Source organism: Aulostomus chinensis, chromosome 11, assembly GCF_037954235.1.
Source record: "Aulostomus chinensis isolate RoL2024-O1b breed Wild chromosome 11, RoL_Achi_v1.0, whole genome shotgun sequence".
Lineage (NCBI taxonomy): Eukaryota > Metazoa > Chordata > Actinopteri > Syngnathiformes > Aulostomidae > Aulostomus > Aulostomus chinensis.
In genome coordinates this window covers 12796075-12814688 of record NC_141330.1, presented here as the reverse complement: position 1 = coordinate 12814688, position 18614 = coordinate 12796075, and the positions used below count along the sequence as shown (strand labels likewise).

Here is an 18614-nt window from a genome sequence, read left to right as displayed (position 1 = left end):
AGTGTCACAATCTCACATGGTGTTTATGTGCTGCTGGTGAATATTTAATACAAACCGGGAAAAACCTAATAGACCTCTGCTGCCTGGTGTAGGCTTCGACCTGGGACGTTTGCAGATATCTCAGGAGCCGGTGGCGAATGTTCTGCTGCCTCGCTGGGCTGAATCCACAGAAGACTTCATTAGGAAACACAGGAAAGCACTGGTGAGTGAACACACACACATTGACATATGCTTTAAACTCACTCTGGATTTCAATCCTATGTTTCTCTCGTAACTTTTCAAGTTCAAATTTTTCATCTCAGGAATGTGAGCATGTGTCCAGTCATCTCCATGAGTGGATTGACCTGATCTTTGGCTACAAGCAGAGAGGTGACGAGGCCGTGAATGCCCTCAATGTCTTCTACTACTGCACCTATGAGGGTAAGTAGAGACTGGAACTGTTGTCTGCAGCTCCTCGTCGTTCATATCCTCATTCCTAACTGGCTCATTTGTAGGTGCTGTTGATCTTGATGCCATCGCTGATGAGACGGAGCGCAAAGCCCTGGAAGGCATCATCAGCAACTTTGGACAAACTCCTTGTCAACTTCTTAAGGTTTGACTCTGAAATTAATCAGCAGCCTCCCAGTTTTGAATGTCAACTAAAGTTTCCATCTTCGAACAGGAGCCTCACCCCCCTCGTATGTCAGCGGAGAGCGCAGCCAGGCGGCAGGCCCGCATGGACACTCTGCCTCTCACCATCTTTGATCATCTTGATAAACTACGCCCATTTGTGGAGGTAAAACCATCTAGTCAAGTCATGACCCCCATTGTTATAGCAACTGTTTTGATCTGTGATGGTTTCTGTGTTGTAGGTGGTGAGTGACGGCCTCGCTCTTATCCAGGCCGTCGTACCAAAGAACCAGAATCGTTCGTTCATCATTCAGGGTTCAGATATCCTGGTACGCTTCAGGTTTTGAAAATGAAATATTTTTATGACGTAAAAAATATTCACGTTTATTTTATTTTTTTCAATTCTCCCACTTTCTCTTTCCAGGTGACGGTCAACTCAAACGGTTTGATAGGAACACACAGCTGGCTGCCGTATGACAAGAACATTGCCAACTACTTCAGTTTCACCAAGGACCCCACCATGACCAACCCCAAGTGAGTGAGCACATACACGTATATGACATGTTAAAATGATGTCATGATAGAGACAGCGGGGATGTTTTGGCTGACTATCTTTGCGCTGCAGAACTCAGCGTTTCTTGAGCGGGCCGTTCTCCCCTGGCGTGGACCTCAGCGCTCAGGTTCTGGTGGTGTCCAATGATGGACGCCTGCTGTTTAGCGGAGGACACTGGGACTGCAGTCTCCGTGTCACCCAACTGGCCAAGGGCAAGCTGGTGGGCAGGATCTGCCGGCACATAGGTGAGCTCTCGAAAACACACACACACACACACACACACACACACACAAATATATAAATCAATATAAATATGAATAAATAAATGTGTGTGTATATATATATAATTTTTTTTCTTTACGTGTTATTATTACATATTTGTGTTTTATGTGTCCTTCAAAGACGTAGTGACTTGCCTGGCTCTGGATCTCTGTGGCATCTACCTCATCTCTGGTTCCAGGGACACATCCTGTATTGTGTGGCAGGTCCTACAACAGGTAAGCATCTTTGTTAACTAGTTTGTCCACGTGAGAAGAATTAGTGGCTGCTGTGACTAAGTCAGGGTTCTCCTTGTTGTCCTTCAGGGTGGTTTCTCCAGCACTCTGTCTCCTCGTCCGGTGCAGGTTCTGTGTGGACACGACCAGGAGGTCACCTGCGTTGCCATCAGCACAGAACTGGACATGGCAGTGTCAGGGTCAAAAGTCAGAGATATTTGTGAAGTTGACTCTTTTTTATTTTTTCTAAAAGAAGTGCACCCAGACATCCACCAAGGCCAACATCGCAAACCTTAAATAATTGTTTACAATGAAAAGTTGTACAAGAGCCTTATTTTTTGCGTGATTCCTCTCACATACAAACAACACACTCACATAATCAACCAATCGATCAACCAATTAATTGATCAGTTGATCAATCAATCAATCAGTCGCTCAGTCTATCAACATTGGTGTATGAAAAATAAGAATCTGTTAACATTCACTTTTTTCCTGTTTAGGAAAAGAAACATTTATACATGTGAGAAGCTGAAAGCTGCAGTTTTGTATAGAAATTCTTTTAAAAAATGGAATCATTTGAAAAGTTGCAGATTCATTTTCAAGTACAATGATAATATTGAAATAAGAAGCATTTCATTTTATCTCTGTAGTGCTGCGGGTGTGAACAACAATGTCCGTATGCAGGATTGTAGATACCAAAACTCCAGGAAACTACAAATGCATTCAGACGCTGCAGACCTCTGCAAAATGTTTCTTTCAGTTTAGTTTTTTAGCCTGATTTAATAGATCAGTTAGATTTTAGTGTTCTTCCTTTGTTCATGCTACTCCTACACTCCTTCAGCAAATTTTCAGGAAAGTGGCCCTGTAGTTTTTGTGTGATCTTGCTAACATATGAACAAACAATGTCATAAACCTTCGAAGCTACTTGGTATTTTATCATCATGTATACAAACCATAGTTAACTTCTGTAGCACTCTGACTGACCCGTCCTTGTCGTGTATTCTCTGTCAGGATGGGACTGTGATCGTGCACACCATCAGACGAGGCCAGTTCTTGAGAACACTGCGGCCTCCGTGTGACAGCGGCGTGCCCGCCCAGGTCTCTGAGCTCCAGGTGGGCATGGAGGGCCACATTGTGGTGCAGACCTCGCTGGAGGAGCGGCTTCCTAGGAAGGTATGTTGAAACATCTAAATATGCACAAACTAGTTTTCCAGCCTGCCAAAACTCTGCTTATCTCTGCAGGGCAAGTGCTCCATCCATGTTTACTCAGTCAATGGTTGCCTGTTGTCTTCCTTCACCATGATGGAGCAAGTGACGGCCCTCCACCTGTTGTCTGACTACATCCTCCTGGGCACCATGCAGGGCGGCCTCCACATTCATCATCTGTGCAGGTAGATGTGTGTGAAGTGTCCTGTCTAGAAGGGCTTTATGGGAATATTAATCCTGTAATTTTTGGTTTGACAGCCTGAAAGCTGCTGTGACCCCCCTGGCCATGAAAATCCCAGTGAGGAGTGTGTTTGTCACCAAAGAGTGCAGCCACATCCTTGTGGGACTGGAAGATGGGAAGTTAATAGTGGTGGGGGCGGGGAAGCCAGAGGAGGTGAGAGCAGGACTTGAAGAGTGGTGTGTGTATGTGTGTGTGTGTGTGTTGGGGGGGGGAGGGGCTCATATGCTAAGTACTTGTGGAAAACCAGCTTTTTCACATGATAATTGTATGTCTTTGGCCTCACATCTCTGTTAAAGCCCTGCAGTCAAGATTATCATGTTTTCTCTCCTGGTTTCAGGTTCGCTCTGGACAATTCTCCCGTCGCCTGTGGGGCTCCACACGTCGCATCTCTCAGGTGTCGGCAGGTGAAACAGAGTACAATCCCACTGAGATTGCTGGGAATTGAGATTAGCATCGATGGTGGAACTCTGTGCAGAAACCTGCCCCGCTGATGATGCTCACCAGACTCACTATGTTGGTCTTTTACGAGCTGGGAAAGGATCCTCCTCAGCCACTGATCTCTCTGAGAGAGAACAATTGTACACTGAGCACTTTTTACTTCTAAATTTGATATTTTAGTGTGTGTGTGTGTGTGTGTGTGTGTGTGTGTGTGTGTGTGTGTGTCTTTTAATCAGCATCATTCCAAAGAGAGGCCTTGTTATGTTTTTGTTTTGTTTTTTTATGTAGAGGCTCAGTATTTGAGAGCTACTGTAGAACTTTACAGTCATAGTGAGTCATGTTTCAGGAGTGTGATTCAGCTTCAGATGCAGTGAGAGACTGTGACCCCCACCCCACCGGGCTTCATGTTCCTGTGCAGATGAATGTTCCAGAGCCATTGTTTGGCACCTCCTTAAAACTCCTGGAAACTTGAAAACTACAGTTGCTTGAGATTTCAGTGTCGCAATACTGGTGAATACCACAAGAGGGTCGAGTGCTAACAAGTGAACCTGCTGTCTGTTGGGGTGTGATCAGCTGATATCAGGCTCTGCTCATCTTGGCTGCTGTTCTCTTAGGCTCAAAGCAGCTGTTACAATTAAAGCAGTAACTGCTTTAATGTTCGAGTATGTGAAATATATTCACTTTTTTATTTTCTCGAAAGGAAAACCTTCCGTTGCCTTACAGTTGCTCCTGTTTTATCACTCTTTATCCCGTATCCATTCAGTTATTTAAAGAAGTGCCTTTTATTTTGTGTCTTGATAAATGTATGAAGAGTGGTCCCCATCATCTGTCTATATGTCCGGCTCATCCCTGCTGATCTAACGCACTGCGTGACTCATGTTAAGAGTTGGTGGACAGAGCACATGCTTGCTTGTGCTGGTGTCAGACTGTTTACGGAGTGCTGAAGACATCTGAAGACACGATGACTCTCAAACGAAAGCGCCTCAGAGGAATCTACTTCCTGCCAGCTTCTTTTACTGCGGTTTGTGTCATGCAGCGTCATGATGTGGGACCAGACAAAGGGAAGAGTGAATGCAGCACTCATGACGTGCAGCGTACAGACATGTGGGAGTGAGCAACGGGAAGAAAGGAGATCAAGAATCTTTACCAGTGTACAAGAAAGCAGGACACCGGGCCATCTAAAATCACATTGTCTCTACGCAACCCGGCAATCCGAGAGATTGTTTGCTCTCTCAGTTCCGATCTCATGCAACACACGTGCTTGTTGTGAATGTTATCTGCCTCTAACTATGCATTAATGCTCATATCAGACTGACTCACAGCCAGTCGGCCATCAAAACCTGTATATAATGTATCCAATGCTGTATATTGTTGAAATGTTCTGATTTAGACTAAAATAATCACCCAACAGCCTTAAGTTAAGGCCAGCACTGCCTTGAATTTGGATTTGATCCATTTCTCTTCAACCACTATTATTAAGCCTATGAAATGTTTTGGGGTTTTTTTTTCTTGAAAAAAAAATGTCAACAATACACTGTACTTTTAAAACATGATCAGCCTGTGGTCTTTCAATGTGTATTGAAATTTTAAACTTTATTTTTCATTATCAGTTATCCTCACATTTTTACAGCTCCAGAAACCATCCAAATATCAACCTATTCTGCTCTTACGACATGCAGTTTTCAGGTTTTTAGATTTATGCCTGTTTTTTTGTATTTTGTTTTTTTTTTATATATATAAATGAATGTGACTGGAGAATTATTTTTTGATTTTTTTTTGTGGTTTTTGGGCATTAGATGGTGTGTGTGACATCATTCCCACTGGAAAAAAAGACCTTGAAATTAAAAAAAGAAAAAAAATCCAATAATTTCCTCTCAGCCCCACAGTTTCCAACTTTAATTGGCAAATTATACATATATAAATGTATACAAACATTATTTAAGCAGCACTGACATTGATTTTATCACCAGTATGATTTCTGGCTCATGTCAGTGCAAATAAGCATTTTAAAAAAAAAAACTCTTCTGAAAAGTGAACATTGTCCTGGAGTTGCCCTAATAAGGCCAATAATTGTGGCTCCTCTGAGTGAACCCCAAGCCCATATCCTGAGGATGATCCGCTGTTTCTGAAAACTGAGCTGTGATTCTTGTGTGGTAGGAAGGAAACCGATCTGCTGCCACAACGTCGATCCCGCTCCTCGACTGTAATCCTGGCCTTGCATGCGTCTGTGATGTTAACCCTATTGGAGTTGAAAAGGTCACAGTGAGCACATTTTACTTGAAGAGGAGACTTTGATCTCCTGGTGGGCCGAACATCCTGTCGGCCTCCCCATAAACACCTCCAGGGTACAATTCACCGGGTGGGGAGGGGTGATAAAACTAACCTGTGGACCTCAGTTCAAATACAAGCCAGAGTAGTGAAGAAGGGAAGTGGAGTAGGAGGGTGAGGAGGGATAGAGTCGCTCTGATGTGCTCTCAATGGTGGGAGGGGTTGACACCTCGTTCCTAGTTACTGCCAGTATCTCCCTCCGACCTCTCCAGACCCAAGGGCAGAGTCAGGGGACGGCTGGCCATCGTGAAATGCTGCAATTTCTGTGTTGTTCAGGTTGTTCCTGCCAACAACAACCCTCGAAACAAGCCTCTGTCAACGCCCCCCCACTCCCCCCCCCCCATCCTGTCAGCCTGTGAACCGCGAGGATTTTTAGTAGCTGCCTTATCGTTTCCACCCATTTATAAAGGAGGTGATTTTATGGGTGAAGGTGATTCAAGACGCTTAAATATAAATTTAAAAAAAGTTTTATCAAGGATTTTTTGCCTCCTAAAAGTCTCCTAAAAATGGGGGCCTGTGCAAGTCAGGGGGGAAAAACAGGTTTAAGATTTATTTTAACTGCTATTTTAACAGCTAACCATCAAACCTCTGTTGACCTCTTTTTTCCTGTTTATTTACTTTTAGCTCACTTCTTCATACAGCATCTTTAACAGGCTAAAAAAGAAAGCACTATGTAAGTACCCAGTATTATAATCATTTTACAGTACATACCAATCACTTATGTTTAAAGAAAACTCATGTAATCACTCCACCTTTTTTCTTTTCTGTCGCTGAGAAAAATGCATCTCAGAATTGAAGTTTTGTCAAACCGGCTTTTAAAAAGAGCACAAATCATGGAAACAAAAGCGTCTCTGTCTACATGCAGAAATGAACCAAAAGAGTTCTGCGTGCACGTGGCAGAAATATGACTGCAGGTTTATCAGAGCCAGAGCATCCTTGCAGCCGGCTCTCGTCCCTCAGCCGGCTTTGAAGTGCGAGCAGTATTGTGTCTGAGAGATCCCCCCATTTGTTTTCCTCTGAAGTCTCGGGGCCCCCCTGTGATGCATTCACTACAATTTACAAGGTGTGCAATTTAGCCTGCGTTGGTTTTCTAATCTTTTGAATTGCAGAGATCAAACATGGGCTTCTTTTTAGGAGGATCTTGTTTGATTCACATGCTTTTCTTTTGTCTCTGATAACAACTGATCGCAGCTCTATGCAAGTGTGCCTAAGTGGTGGAAGGTCACTCCCTTTAATAGAGTTTAACCACATAGTAGTGTGTGTGTGTGTGTGTGTGTGTGTGTGTGTGTGTGTGTGTGTGTGTGTGTGTGTGTGTGTGTGGATGAGGGGGATTTGTATTAGTTTTCTTGTGAACTGAAGCATTTTAATCTTGATTAGTGGATTAGGATTCCTTGAGGTGGCAGCTAGTGTCCATGTTACTATGGACCCAAAGTTGAATATAAAACGAATAAGAAAAGACGCACTCCTGTGACTTGAGGTGAATTTACCGATTGTTATCAAAGATGACTTTAAATAAAAGACAGAAACAACGAGCAAACATAATAGGCCTGAAGTACCTTCAGGCCAAGACCCTAAAATGATTGCACCATTATATTTGTGAATTATTAGGGAAGCACAATACTGGATTTTTGTTCCCCTGATGTCCCATACACCAGCACTGATTTGGCTGATAGACGACCTTTACTGTTATTGATATGAATGGTATTTTTATGTTTTTAAGATATCAATATAGTTTTGTAGGCTCTGAAACACAATTGTAAACACTTAGAATTTGAAGAAGTGAAACATTACCTCCAAAACATTTGTAAAAGCCCATAAATCAAATATTTACCAGTTTGTTCAATGGGAGACTTGGAAAATAAATATTGGCCATAAGACCGATACAAACTAATTATAAAATAGCTTCCGGTGCTGATGCCATGCTGATACTATCGTGATTATGATTATTGATGCATAAATGTGTCAGCAGAATTCTATAGCAAGATTTGGCCAAGAGGTGGATACATATTTATAATATATAAAACTTAACAACTGCTGGGTTTCATTCTGGAGGAAGAATAAAGGTACTTAAAGAATTTTAGGGATCACACACACACACACACACACACACGCACGCACACACACGCACGCACGCACACACACACACACACGCTGCGCCCCAGAGATGCAGCCAATCAGCACCCGCGTGTGAGAGCCGAGCGATGGGAGGAGAAAAGACCCAGGACCTTCGTCTCCTCCTCCGCCTCATCCGTTGCAGAGTCGCGGCACAGCCGACGGTTGATGTGTCCTGCGAGCTGAAACTCAAGACACTTTGTTGTCCGTTTACCAGCCACAGAAGCAAATGCGTCCGTCCGGGAGAAATGAAGGATTACGCAGTTGGCATTTGAAAGTTGTTTTGTGCGTAAAAGCAATCTGAATACTGGACTATGACCGAACTCTCCAGCCCGAACCAGCTTGTTTTGTGACAAATCGGTGTCTACTGTGACACATCTGGAGGCTTTGAGGTTGGTTAAGGAGACAGAAAGAGGCACCGATCAGTCTGCTCCCGGGACAGGAGGGTTTTGGTGACTGCAGACATGGCACCGCTTATCATCTGCGGGTTTCTTCTTCTTCTCCACAGCGTAAGCAACTTTTTCTTTTTTAGTAATAGCTCATTTACATATTAAACCTGTACGACCTGGTGCTTTCTCAGCTTCTGTCACAGCCCCTGTTGGTAAAAATGTTTATTGACACTCTGTAGCTGACTGAAACAGTGTGGAGCTTTGATTACATTTTCTTTAAAAATGTATCCTATTTGACTCTTGAACCTCTTGAGAACGTTTCCCACAGTCTCAGTGTGGTTCACTTCCTGTTGGAAGCCCTCATGCTGGAAAATGTAAACTTTTTTTTCAGTTTGAAGCAATCAACTGTGTCAAGCCTGTTTTCCATTTTTTCCACTCACATGACACATTTTTCAGTCCATTAAAGTGTGAACGCAATTTAACAACGTATTAAATTAAGTGTAATAAAACAAGGTATTTTGAGGATAAGTGATAGTTTGGTTGATGTTTCATAGTATATTATTAAGCCAAGATGAGTGTGCAAGGAGAGCGTCCACAGTTGCAGACACTCATCCACCTCTAAAAGCCCCCTGGGGCATGTAGGCCTGTCTTGACATGCTCATCAGAGGCTAAACACTTTGGTTGGATCAAAGTATTTAAATGAATCACCGGTCTTAATATCCACACAGGTCCATTCTGAAGTCTCCACCATATCGACATTAATGCCTGGTTACAGAGACGAGTCATCAGGATGATTGTGCGCAGATGTTGATTGTATCTTCATGTCGTCTGCAGTTTTGTGTACGTGTTGCCACATTTGTTGCTTTCGGCAATTCAGGGTGAAAATGTGGCTCAGCTCTCAGTACTGCTGGGGTCTGGATATCCGGAGCAAAGCAATTATCATTATTTGCTCCCAGTTTGTGGTGTGTATGAGTGTGTAAGAGAGTGTGTGTGTGTGTGTGTGTGTGTGTGGGGGGGGGGGTACATGTTACCACAGAATTTCCATTGAGTAGTTAAACTGAACTCTGGGGGGGGGGGGGGGGGTCAAGACTACTTCATGACTCTTGAGTTGAAAACTGGTAGATTACAGTGACAGGAAGTGCTTAACTCTCTCTCTCTCTCTCTCTCTCTCTCTCTCTCTCTCTCTCTCTCTCTTGCCAGTTTAATATAGGATCATAGTTTTTTCATGGCGTGAAACAAAAAAAGAAACACTCGTGTCCTTTAATTCGTCCCGTATGCTTTCTGTCTACTAATGACAGTAATCAGTGTGTGGAGTGTGCAGCAGCTCAGACAACTTTCCCCCGGCCAGCCGGGGCTGACATCACAACTAGATTGAAAGGCTCTTATGGGTCAGGGTCTTCATCAGGGTCGAGAGAGAGAGAGAGAGAGAGAGAGAGAGAGAGAGAGAGAGAATCCCTTTTGTGTGTTTATTTTCAAGCAGATTAGATTGACTGTGTGCTTAAAAAGTCCCCGAGTGACTTCAAAGGGCACAAAAAAATTTCAAGAGTGAAGGCCGGAATGAAGTGTGTGTGTGTGTGTGTGTGTGTGTGTGTGTGTGTGTGTGTGTGTGTGTGTGTGTGTGTGTGTGTGTGTGTGTGTGTGTGTGTGAGATCCGCGTTGACTGAGTGACTCCGGCAGCCGTGGAGTTGAGAGCCTCATTGAAAGCAGCGCTCCTCGGTGGTCCGTCTGTTCTCACTGGGGAATCCCTTCAGATTGTAGCTTCTTAACCTAAATGGAAAAAGCAACTGCGGCCCTGAGACTCTCTGCCCCGAAGGCAACAGATAAGAGGGAACACTCTCGCTTAAGCTTGCCTCCTAAACTCTCCAGCACAAAGCCATAGCATGATAGTGTCAAAGGGTCAAAGGGCAAATATGGTTCCACCTTATTAGATGGTATTTAGCAGAGCTGGGTGTCGATTTTTTTATGACAGTGACTAAATTGCTTTGCTGCCCAATATGTTGCAAAACTGAGAGGGGAAAATGCTGACATGCTAAAATATGAAAGAAAAGATTTTTAAAAAATGAACATTTTGTGTAATTTGACGTATATGAGGGATGCACTGTATAGGATTGTTTTTTTGCAGATATCTGATATGCTGGTATTTTTACTTCTGATTTGGCTGATAGCTGATATTTACTGACTTCCACTGATCAGAAATGAACTAACTTGATATGATATTTACATTATGCATGTACTGAATACACATGTAAACATTTTTCTTTATTTCTACCAGGCCTGAGCAGTCAGTACTTATATAAGATGAAAGTAAAATCAACACCCACGAACACGATCACGTACCCTTCATCAAAACGAAACACATCAGCAAAAGTAGCTTTTCCTTTTTTTTATTTTCAGCTATTTTTGCAAATCTGTTGACTTTTACGTTCACAAGTAGATTTATGTTCATTTCCTGGAGGTGTAACCACTGCTTGCCCAACCCCAACGTTAACCACTGACCTATAAATCAGTGTGGCACACGCAGTCCCCAAATAACTGGTCCTCAGTCTGGGTCCCCAAAACTGGCATTTATTTATTAACATGACTCATTCTTGTAAAGCTTTGTTAAGTCAGTGGCTTGTAAAGTAACCATGGAAGTATTATGTCTGGTCACTGAAACAGATAAATGTCCTCACGACACTAATAACTGTCATGGAAAGTAATCAGACTTCTATTTATAATGGCTATAAACAGGATCAATAGTATAAAGCCGATGAGGCCTCACTCTACTGCTTAGATCTGTGTTCTCTCTCATCTCCAGTGAGCCATCTTCTAAATATTTCATTCTACGCCGGGTGAAGTGCCAAGCCTTCGGCAGTTCCTGCTCTGAGCCGACTCGGCCCTCCGGGCAGGTTTACCCAGCTCCACCACCCAGATGCACACCAGGCCAAATACAATGACAGAGAACCAAACAAAACAGATCACCAATATTTATCAAAGTATGGATTTATGGCTGAAAGATTAGTGTGGGTTAACAGAGGAGACCCATCTGTCACAGAGGGGGGGAGGGGGGTACACCAGAGACCTCTCTGCTCCAAGCGTGGTGGGTCACAGTCGGTCAACATCCCACTGGTTCCGGCTGGATCCCACCACTCCAGCACCCTAATACCTCTGATCTGGGTTTTGTGGCTGGAGGTCAGATATCATCAGGCTCCTCTGTAAGCGCCACAGTGAGACTGGTTGTTGTTCTTGGAATGAGGCGAGCCCCAATTCAAAACTGTTTCTCTAGGAGTATCTGTAGCATATCAGTGTTTGGCGACTTGGGGCATGACACAGAGAGAGAGAGTGTGTGTGTGTGTGTGTGTGTGTGTGTGTGTGTGTGTGTGTGTGTGTGTGTGTGTGTGTGTGTGTGTGTGTGTGTGTGTGTCTGGTGGGCTTTTGGTTCGAGACTCTACAGGTTCACACATGTTCCTGGTGTTTGTTGGCAGACTTCAGAGACAAAGAGAGACATCAGTAGGTTGTTTAGTTGTTACTTTTCCCCTTTACAGGGGGTGAGTTGTTAGACATCTGTTTGCTCTTGTCAGGCCTCAGGCACACAGGGCCAATCTCCCTTAAATGTGTGCATGTTTAAAATGCCGTTGTTCAAGAGCCTGGAGAAGGGGAGCAGTGAAACACTGACCTTCATACACACACCTGCAGGGCTTGGTGACTTCAAAGGCCTCCCTCTCACCCAAACAGACACTCACATGCTGGGCAGCCGTGGTTAACTGACACCCTCGCCTGGGGCTGGAACCTTGATACACCCCCCCCCACACACACACACACACACACACACAATTTTCCCCTGATGCACACACACTGTATTCACACACACATTGTCATTCATGCTGATTTGGCATAAGCTTGCAGGGTGGAAGCTCATTTTCTTCCTTCCTCCTTTTCAGTTTTCCCTCTTCAACCCCTTCATATCTTATTCTTTCCACTCGTCCAAAGCCATCTGATTAAAGCCAGCCACTCCTGTCAGGCATCGACCCACTGCACAATCTGTTAGGAATGTCGGATCTATCCTTCATGTCAAGCTGGGCTCTCCATTACCCGCTTGTAGATAACAGCTCCGAGCACTTTAAGGGTACAAACTGAGGCAGATAGAAAGATAAAAAGCCATTGTCAGTTCACCCAGTTCTTTAATTGTGAATGTTTCCCTCCCACCCGTGTCAGAATACAGGCAAGTTAAGTTAGGTGACTAAAATAAATTGGATTTAAAATTGCTCAACAAATATGATTATCCATTTCCTGCAGGCTGCTTTTGGGGATGGCTGTGCTAGTGGCAAATTCACTGAATCAGGCCAGTGCTGTAGTGTCTGTCCTGTTGGCTTCGGAGTGGAGGTTGAGTGTGGGAAAGAGGATACCAAGTGTGGACAATGCCCAAAGGGTAAGCAATTATCATCTAATGTTACTGCACCAATATAGAATAGTCTTTACCTGCCTTATCTTTGTCCAAGAGCCTTGCAGATTTGAAACACTTCGCATCACCTTTGATTTTTAAGTGTTTGCCACTCTGCACTCCAGGAACATTCTCCTCTTCCGAAGGCCTCAGTCCTTGCCTTCCCTGTTCCCGGTGTCCAGCCGGTGTTCCCATGGTGTCCTCTTGCTCTGCTAGTCAAGACGCACAATGTGAATGCGACAACGGCTTCTTCTTCTTGCGTACCCATGGCCTGTGTGCGCCTTGTTCTAAATGCAACCGTGGCGAGGGTGCTGTGCAGCAGTGTGGTCTACAGGGAGACACGCAGTGCAAGATTTGCAGCCCGGGTACCTTCTCTGAAGAACGTGGAAACACCAAACCCTGCCAGACCTGCACCCAATGCTCAGACAGCGAGGTGGAAATCCGACCGTGCATGCCCAACTCTGACACCCTCTGCATGGGTAAGTTTGGAAGAAATTAAGGAAGCAGAAGTGAAAGATTAAAAGAGAAGTGAGCTAGGAGATGTTGGAGGCTGTGTGATAAATCTAAGGACATGTGGTCAGCACCTGCATCTGAATGCTCAGTAACACTCGGAAACATGAGGAGAGAAAAAAGAGCCAACTTAAGTGCGGTAGGTTAACTGCCCCTGAACCTTAAGGCCAAGGAATGGGGCTGACCCTAAAAATTCGTCCGCCTGCTGCCAAATGGCTACATTGGCTCTCCAGGAGTAAGGTTGTCTATACACAAGCTGGGTCTATATGTCATGACCCTTTGACCTTTGTGGGTCAGGCTAGTACCTTGTGGTGTTTGATCCTAAAATAGACAGACCACAGGAGGGAGCTAGAGGTTAGCAACAGGGGTAATGAAAGGTTTGAAACCAGCAGGGGACCTCAACGACCAGGGCTATCCATACATCAGGGATAGCACTTTCTGTGGAATTACTTTTGGCTCATGCACCCTGAGGTGTTACTCATGTCCATATATGCACGACGACATAATGACACATCTCCTTTCATTCTCAATAGATAAGAAGCTGCACATCCTATCTCGTCCCGCTGAGTCTGACGGCCCCCGTGACACTCCTCGCTGGTCAGGTGTAGATGAGGTGATCGAAGAGGGGGAGGCCAGTCCTGCCCCTGGGACACCAAAGTTTACCCCCCAGGATGAAGGTGGAAGCAACAACATTCTGGCCTATGTGTCTGTTCTGGCGGCAGTGGTTCTGGGTTTGCTCGTCTATGTTGCTTATAAATGGTAAGACCTCATCAAGAATGGATTTATAAGATTATCTTTCAGATGGAAAATAATTCCCTGATATTGTTTTTCTCTGCTCGTCTCAGCTGGAGATCATGTAAACAGAAGAAGGCTCTCTCTAAGGCCCGCGCAGCTGAGCTGGGAATGTCTCCAGAGGGAGAGAAGCTCCAAAGTGACAGTGGTGTGTTTCTGGACTCTCACAGCCTTCAGGACAATCAGCCCAGTAAAGGTGTCCCATACTTCCACTAAATAATCTTTCTGATGCTTCACAGGGATTTAAATGAGGCAACTAAAACATTTTGTCCAAAGTTATTTTGCTCAAAATTGTGCTGCTACACACAAATTAGATCATCGAAGAAAAGAAATTAAAGGTAGAGTATGTAATAGTTACTGCTTTGTTTGAGAATGAACTTTGAAATCCCTCATGTTTATACAATTCAAAATGACTTAAGATGCATAACATAAACCATATTCTTGTGTAAAAGAACAATTTTATGAGAAAAAACAAAGTCCTGTTGTACCTCGCTGTTGCTCTGTTGACTATCAGAATCAGCTTTACTGACTTAGTATGTGTTCATGTACTGGGAACTTAACCCTGTTCTACACAGCTACACCAGAATGCAGCACGGATGATGTCATTTTGTTGAGCACCCTTGAAGTTAGCATCACTGTGAGTTCCCTCAACCAAAAGTCAAAGGGATTTTTACAGTATCGCTGCAGCAAATACGCTGTTTCAGACAAAAATTTATGAAAACTGCACGTTTTGTTCAAGATAATCTTCACTGATGAACACGTTATGGTTTTTTAAATGTACTGCAAATGCAAACTTTGGAGGTAAAAAAGCTCATGTTTGACTGAACAAACTAAACCGCAGACACGAGACTTTGACGGCACCACAACGAGCTACGCTCTGTAATCTCGTTTAACAACTGCTTTTTTTAAGACTCATAATGTGTTCTCACGTATTTCATCCTATAGCACAAAACATTAAAATATCATAAGCTAGAGTGAACCACATTCAAAATGTCATGTATTTAAAACCCTACTGACTTTGACATGAGAGAACTGGACGTTCAACAATGCTCATTTCTGGTTTAGTACTTATTCCTGCACCACTTTACATGGACTAGTGCTTTAATAAATTGGCCAATCTTGGCAGTAACGTATCAAGAACTTTTGCCATTAAATAAAGGTGAGGATTGTGTGTATATTAAAAAAAAAAAGTCATTTCCTAGTGTTATCACTGTTTGATTAGAAACACATGAGGTCTGACTAACACCTGGAAAACAATCAGTCACGGCTGCAAATGTCAATGTAATCAAACCCAGTTTACTACTCCAGCAAGGAGGTAGACCCTTAGTTACAACTTATTATAAAATTAACAACTAATTAATGTTCTGCCAGGGACTTCTTTGTAGTTTAATTTGCAGTACAAAGCCAGGCAGTGATTGAAGGTTGTCTTGTTTCAACAGGCACTAAGAGGGACAGTAAGCAGGACAATCGTCTGTACGTCAACCTCGCCCCCCACAGACAGGAAGAGGTGGAGCGCCTCCTGCAGGAGGGAGGAGGCAGGGGGTGGAGACAGCTGGGTGCAGCACTGGGCTACGAGCCTGAGCAGCTGGACCTGTTCGGGCGAGGAGAGGCTCCATCTCACACTCTCCTCTCTAACTGGGCCCAGAAGGAGGGCTCCACTCTGGGACTGCTGTGTTCTGCCTTGGCTCGCATCGAGAGGTCGGATGTGGTAACGGCTCTTAACTCGCCCACACAGGGGGTGTCTGTGGTCTGACGACTCCTCGGACCTCACGTAGAGAGACCAGTAGACTCCAGGGAAGAATGGGAATTCTCTTTGTAATGACAAGGGAGGCTCTCTGATATCACAGCTGTGACTGATGGACGGGGCCAGTGGTCGACAAGAAGAATTCAACTTTACAGGACAATAAAAATGACCCTTGGCCCAGCTGGTTTGACTTCACGCGGTGCCCTTTACATCGACTTTTCTCTGCAATGTCTTAACAATTATCATGGGACTGTGTTTCGTTAGAGCCTTGAGTGCCATGAGGAACAACATCCTCTTTTCCGGCGCCTTGCTCAAAGAACACACCAGAACCCTGACTAGAACTGTTAATTCTGCTGTGTTACCAGCCATCAGACCAACACAGTCGATTTTTTGTGTTGTTTACATGGGTACAAATCCTGTTTACTGTGAGTATTCATAGCCACAGGAAACCAAATAGTGTTTTAACTTGTGTTGCATGAGTGTGATTATTCTTAAGCCTCTGTTTATATCTGAGAGTAATCAGATTGTTTTTCTTATAAAACAAATAACCTTCGTGTCACAACTCGTCTGACATCTGGGATTTTTTCTGTGCTTAAAATAAGAAGAGTTAAGGGATTACATGGCCAAGTAATCAGATTTCTTGAGCAGAAATGGAAGGTTTAATCTGAATTATTCCTCTTATGCTTGCAGTTGCTACTTTCTTTATAAGAACACTTTTATCTAATGTGTAGATAAAACTACTCCCTGGATCATGAGGTAACTCTTGACTTAAAGCTCCTCTATTAAGCAGATATTAGTGTTTATACATGGAGGTGAGGGCTGCACGGTGGTGCAGTGGTTCGCACTGTCACCTCACAGCAAGAAGGTTCCGGGTTCAAGTCCCGGCTCGAGCACGGGATCTTTCTGTGTGAGTCTCCATGTTCTCCCTGTTCCTGTGTGGGTTCTCTCTGGTACTCCAGCTTCCTCCCACAGTCCAAAGACATCAAGAGGGGACGAGGCTGATTGATACTCTAAATTGACCGTAGGTGTGACTGTGAGTGTGAATGGTTGTCTGTCTCTACGTGTTGGCCCTGTGATGGACTGGTGACCTGTCCAGGGTGAACCCCGCCCCTCACCCGAAAGCTGCCGGGATAGGCTCCAGCCCCCCTATGACCCTTGACAGGATAAGAGGAAGAAAATGGATGGATGGACTTGGAGGTGGAATTAAAGTAATGTGAATTATTGATAGTTTATCAAGTATGGACGGTGAGAAACACCTGAAATGTCCTCATATCAGGCCTGCCATGGCATTATAGTATGTAAGAAAACTTTGTGAAACGATTCCAAATGTTCACAAGGGGAACTTTAAGTCAAGTGTTTCCGATCATTGTTGAAATGCGTCGCTTTGTCCTGTCTTTATTGTTGTTCTGTTTCAGCCACTAAGTAGCCTTGGTATTAATACACACTGAGGACGAAAGCTGTGCCAGTGACGTTTCCTTATTTTTAAGAGGAGACACTCAAGTGAAACAATCTGTGGAATATGGACAAAAAAAAGAAAATGTTTTAGCTCTTGCTTAGTGATTGTAAATATCCTAAATGACGTTGTGAGATGATTTAATGAAGTGCGGTGGATTACAAATGAATCCTCTCTCCTTTAATAATTCACATCTTTAATTATTGACAACAGAAAAAAAAAGAAAGTCATCCCAGAAGGCAGTGAACATCAGCGCACCACTCCTAACGTCCTCTCTTACTTTTGTATTTATTTCATTATTTCATGTCCATTTGGAGTGACTAGCAAACACATTAAAAATCCATGAGAACCATCTGGGTGTGCTACACTGTGTGATGGCCTCAGATGGTTGGGATCATTTGAGTCATGATGCCAGTCATGTAAGGGTTTCTGTATATATTTCCTAATGCTCCGCTGGTTTTGTATAAGTTTTTAAAAAAAATTCATTTAATAAATAGCTTAAATAAACCTTTCTCCTTTGTTCTAACGGTACTTTAAATCAGCACCATACTTTAGGTCACCCACTGTCAGAGGGGTCTTGAACCCCCCCAGGTGGAAGATCTTCTATGGGGTCCAAAATAAAATAAGGAATTCCACATTCATAAATGCTTTTCAGAATCTGACCTGTAACTATGAAGTTTAAAGATTTGAAATTTAAAAAAAAAAAAATTGAAAAAAAAATACAAAAAAAACTCACAAAAGTTGGAATATTTATATTTAGGCTACCTTCTGAATATTTCCCTTGAATTTATGCATTTATAATTAAAATAATTAAAATCCTATTTTGTCATTTGTTAAACATTTTAACATATTTGCATTTTTTGTAAACATTTTTTTGTCTTGCTAACTTATTGATAATTGCTCAGGGCAATTTCTTCATTATATTTAAATAAGGGGATTTTCAAACTAGCAAAAATTACTTACAAATTATCGCACAAAAACAATAAAAAAAAAACTCAGAAATTTACACTCATTATACATTTATGGTAATTTATGAACTTGTATTTTTTGAGGTCAGATCGGCTGGATCAGATGTTTTTGTGTCTTGTGTGTGTATGAAAGGCGGTTCGGTCTTGGCTAAGATGTCTTTGAGGGTCCCAAATGAAGCAAATCCAGTTCAAATGGGAGTCCGCGACTTCTGGAGTCCAGAGGATGTCCAAAAATGGTAACTCCCGGCCTGCGCAACGCTTCTAGTTTTACGTTGTAGCTCGCGCTGCTGCTGAATCGGCCTCATCAGTGTGATATGTTTTATTTTGGGTGTCACTTAAAATCATACCAACTGCGCT

The 18614-nt window shown here is 43.3% G+C and overlaps 2 protein-coding genes across 6 annotated transcripts in view; both read left to right on the top strand.

Annotated features, from left to right (window-relative positions):
* nbeal2 (neurobeachin-like 2) overlaps positions 1 to 5094 on the top strand; it is a 35104-nt gene extending 30010 nt beyond the window's left edge. For 3 of the 4 annotated variants that reach the window (XM_086218602.1, XM_086218600.1, XM_086218601.1), the window contains 13 exons: positions 93 to 202; positions 303 to 420; positions 495 to 592; positions 662 to 775; positions 852 to 938; positions 1034 to 1143; positions 1235 to 1407; positions 1565 to 1659; positions 1747 to 1863; positions 2668 to 2829; positions 2899 to 3047; positions 3121 to 3256; positions 3441 to 5094. In XM_086218602.1, coding sequence (XP_086074728.1) covers positions 93 to 202; positions 303 to 420; positions 495 to 592; positions 662 to 775; positions 852 to 938; positions 1034 to 1143; positions 1235 to 1407; positions 1565 to 1659; positions 1747 to 1863; positions 2668 to 2829; positions 2899 to 3047; positions 3121 to 3256; positions 3441 to 3548 — 1577 coding nt within the window. In that variant the 3' untranslated portion in view covers positions 3549 to 5094. Of the gene's footprint in view, positions 1 to 92; positions 203 to 283; positions 421 to 494; positions 593 to 661; positions 776 to 851; positions 939 to 1033; positions 1144 to 1234; positions 1408 to 1564; positions 1660 to 1746; positions 1864 to 2667; positions 2830 to 2898; positions 3048 to 3120; positions 3257 to 3440 lie in introns of those variants that run through there. The other variant, XM_086218603.1, reaches the window with a different exon arrangement.
* A 3022-nt stretch (positions 5095 to 8116) lies between these two features.
* Positions 8117 to 18018, top strand: nradd (neurotrophin receptor associated death domain). 2 transcript variants are annotated; one of them, XM_086218611.1, is made up of 6 exons: positions 8117 to 8490; positions 12646 to 12778; positions 12916 to 13269; positions 13834 to 14059; positions 14146 to 14240; positions 15532 to 18018. In XM_086218611.1, exons 1-6 carry the CDS (start codon positions 8446 to 8448, stop codon positions 15843 to 15845), a joined length of 1167 nt encoding a protein of 388 aa, XP_086074737.1. In that variant the 5' UTR covers positions 8117 to 8445; the 3' UTR covers positions 15846 to 18018. The 2 variants fall into 2 exon arrangements, with proteins under 2 accessions (XP_086074737.1, XP_086074736.1); XM_086218610.1 differs by having other exon boundaries at positions 14146 to 14288; positions 15532 to 18017.
* Positions 18019 to 18614: the final 596 nt, after the last annotated feature.

What these genes read in the sequence shown, in the direction of transcription:
- nradd (XM_086218610.1), top strand. Translation starts at nt 8,446, where the DNA reads ATGGCACCGCTTATCATCTGCGGGTTTCTTCTTCTTCTCCACAGC. An exon ending in CTCTGACACCCTCTGCATGG is followed by an intron (nt 13,270 to 13,833) that starts GTAAGTTTGGAA and finishes CATTCTCAATAG; the next exon opens with ATAAGAAGCTGCACATCCTA. An exon ending in GGACAATCAGCCCAGTAAAG is followed by an intron (nt 14,289 to 15,531) that starts GTGTCCCATACT and finishes TTGTTTCAACAG; the next exon opens with GCACTAAGAGGGACAGTAAG.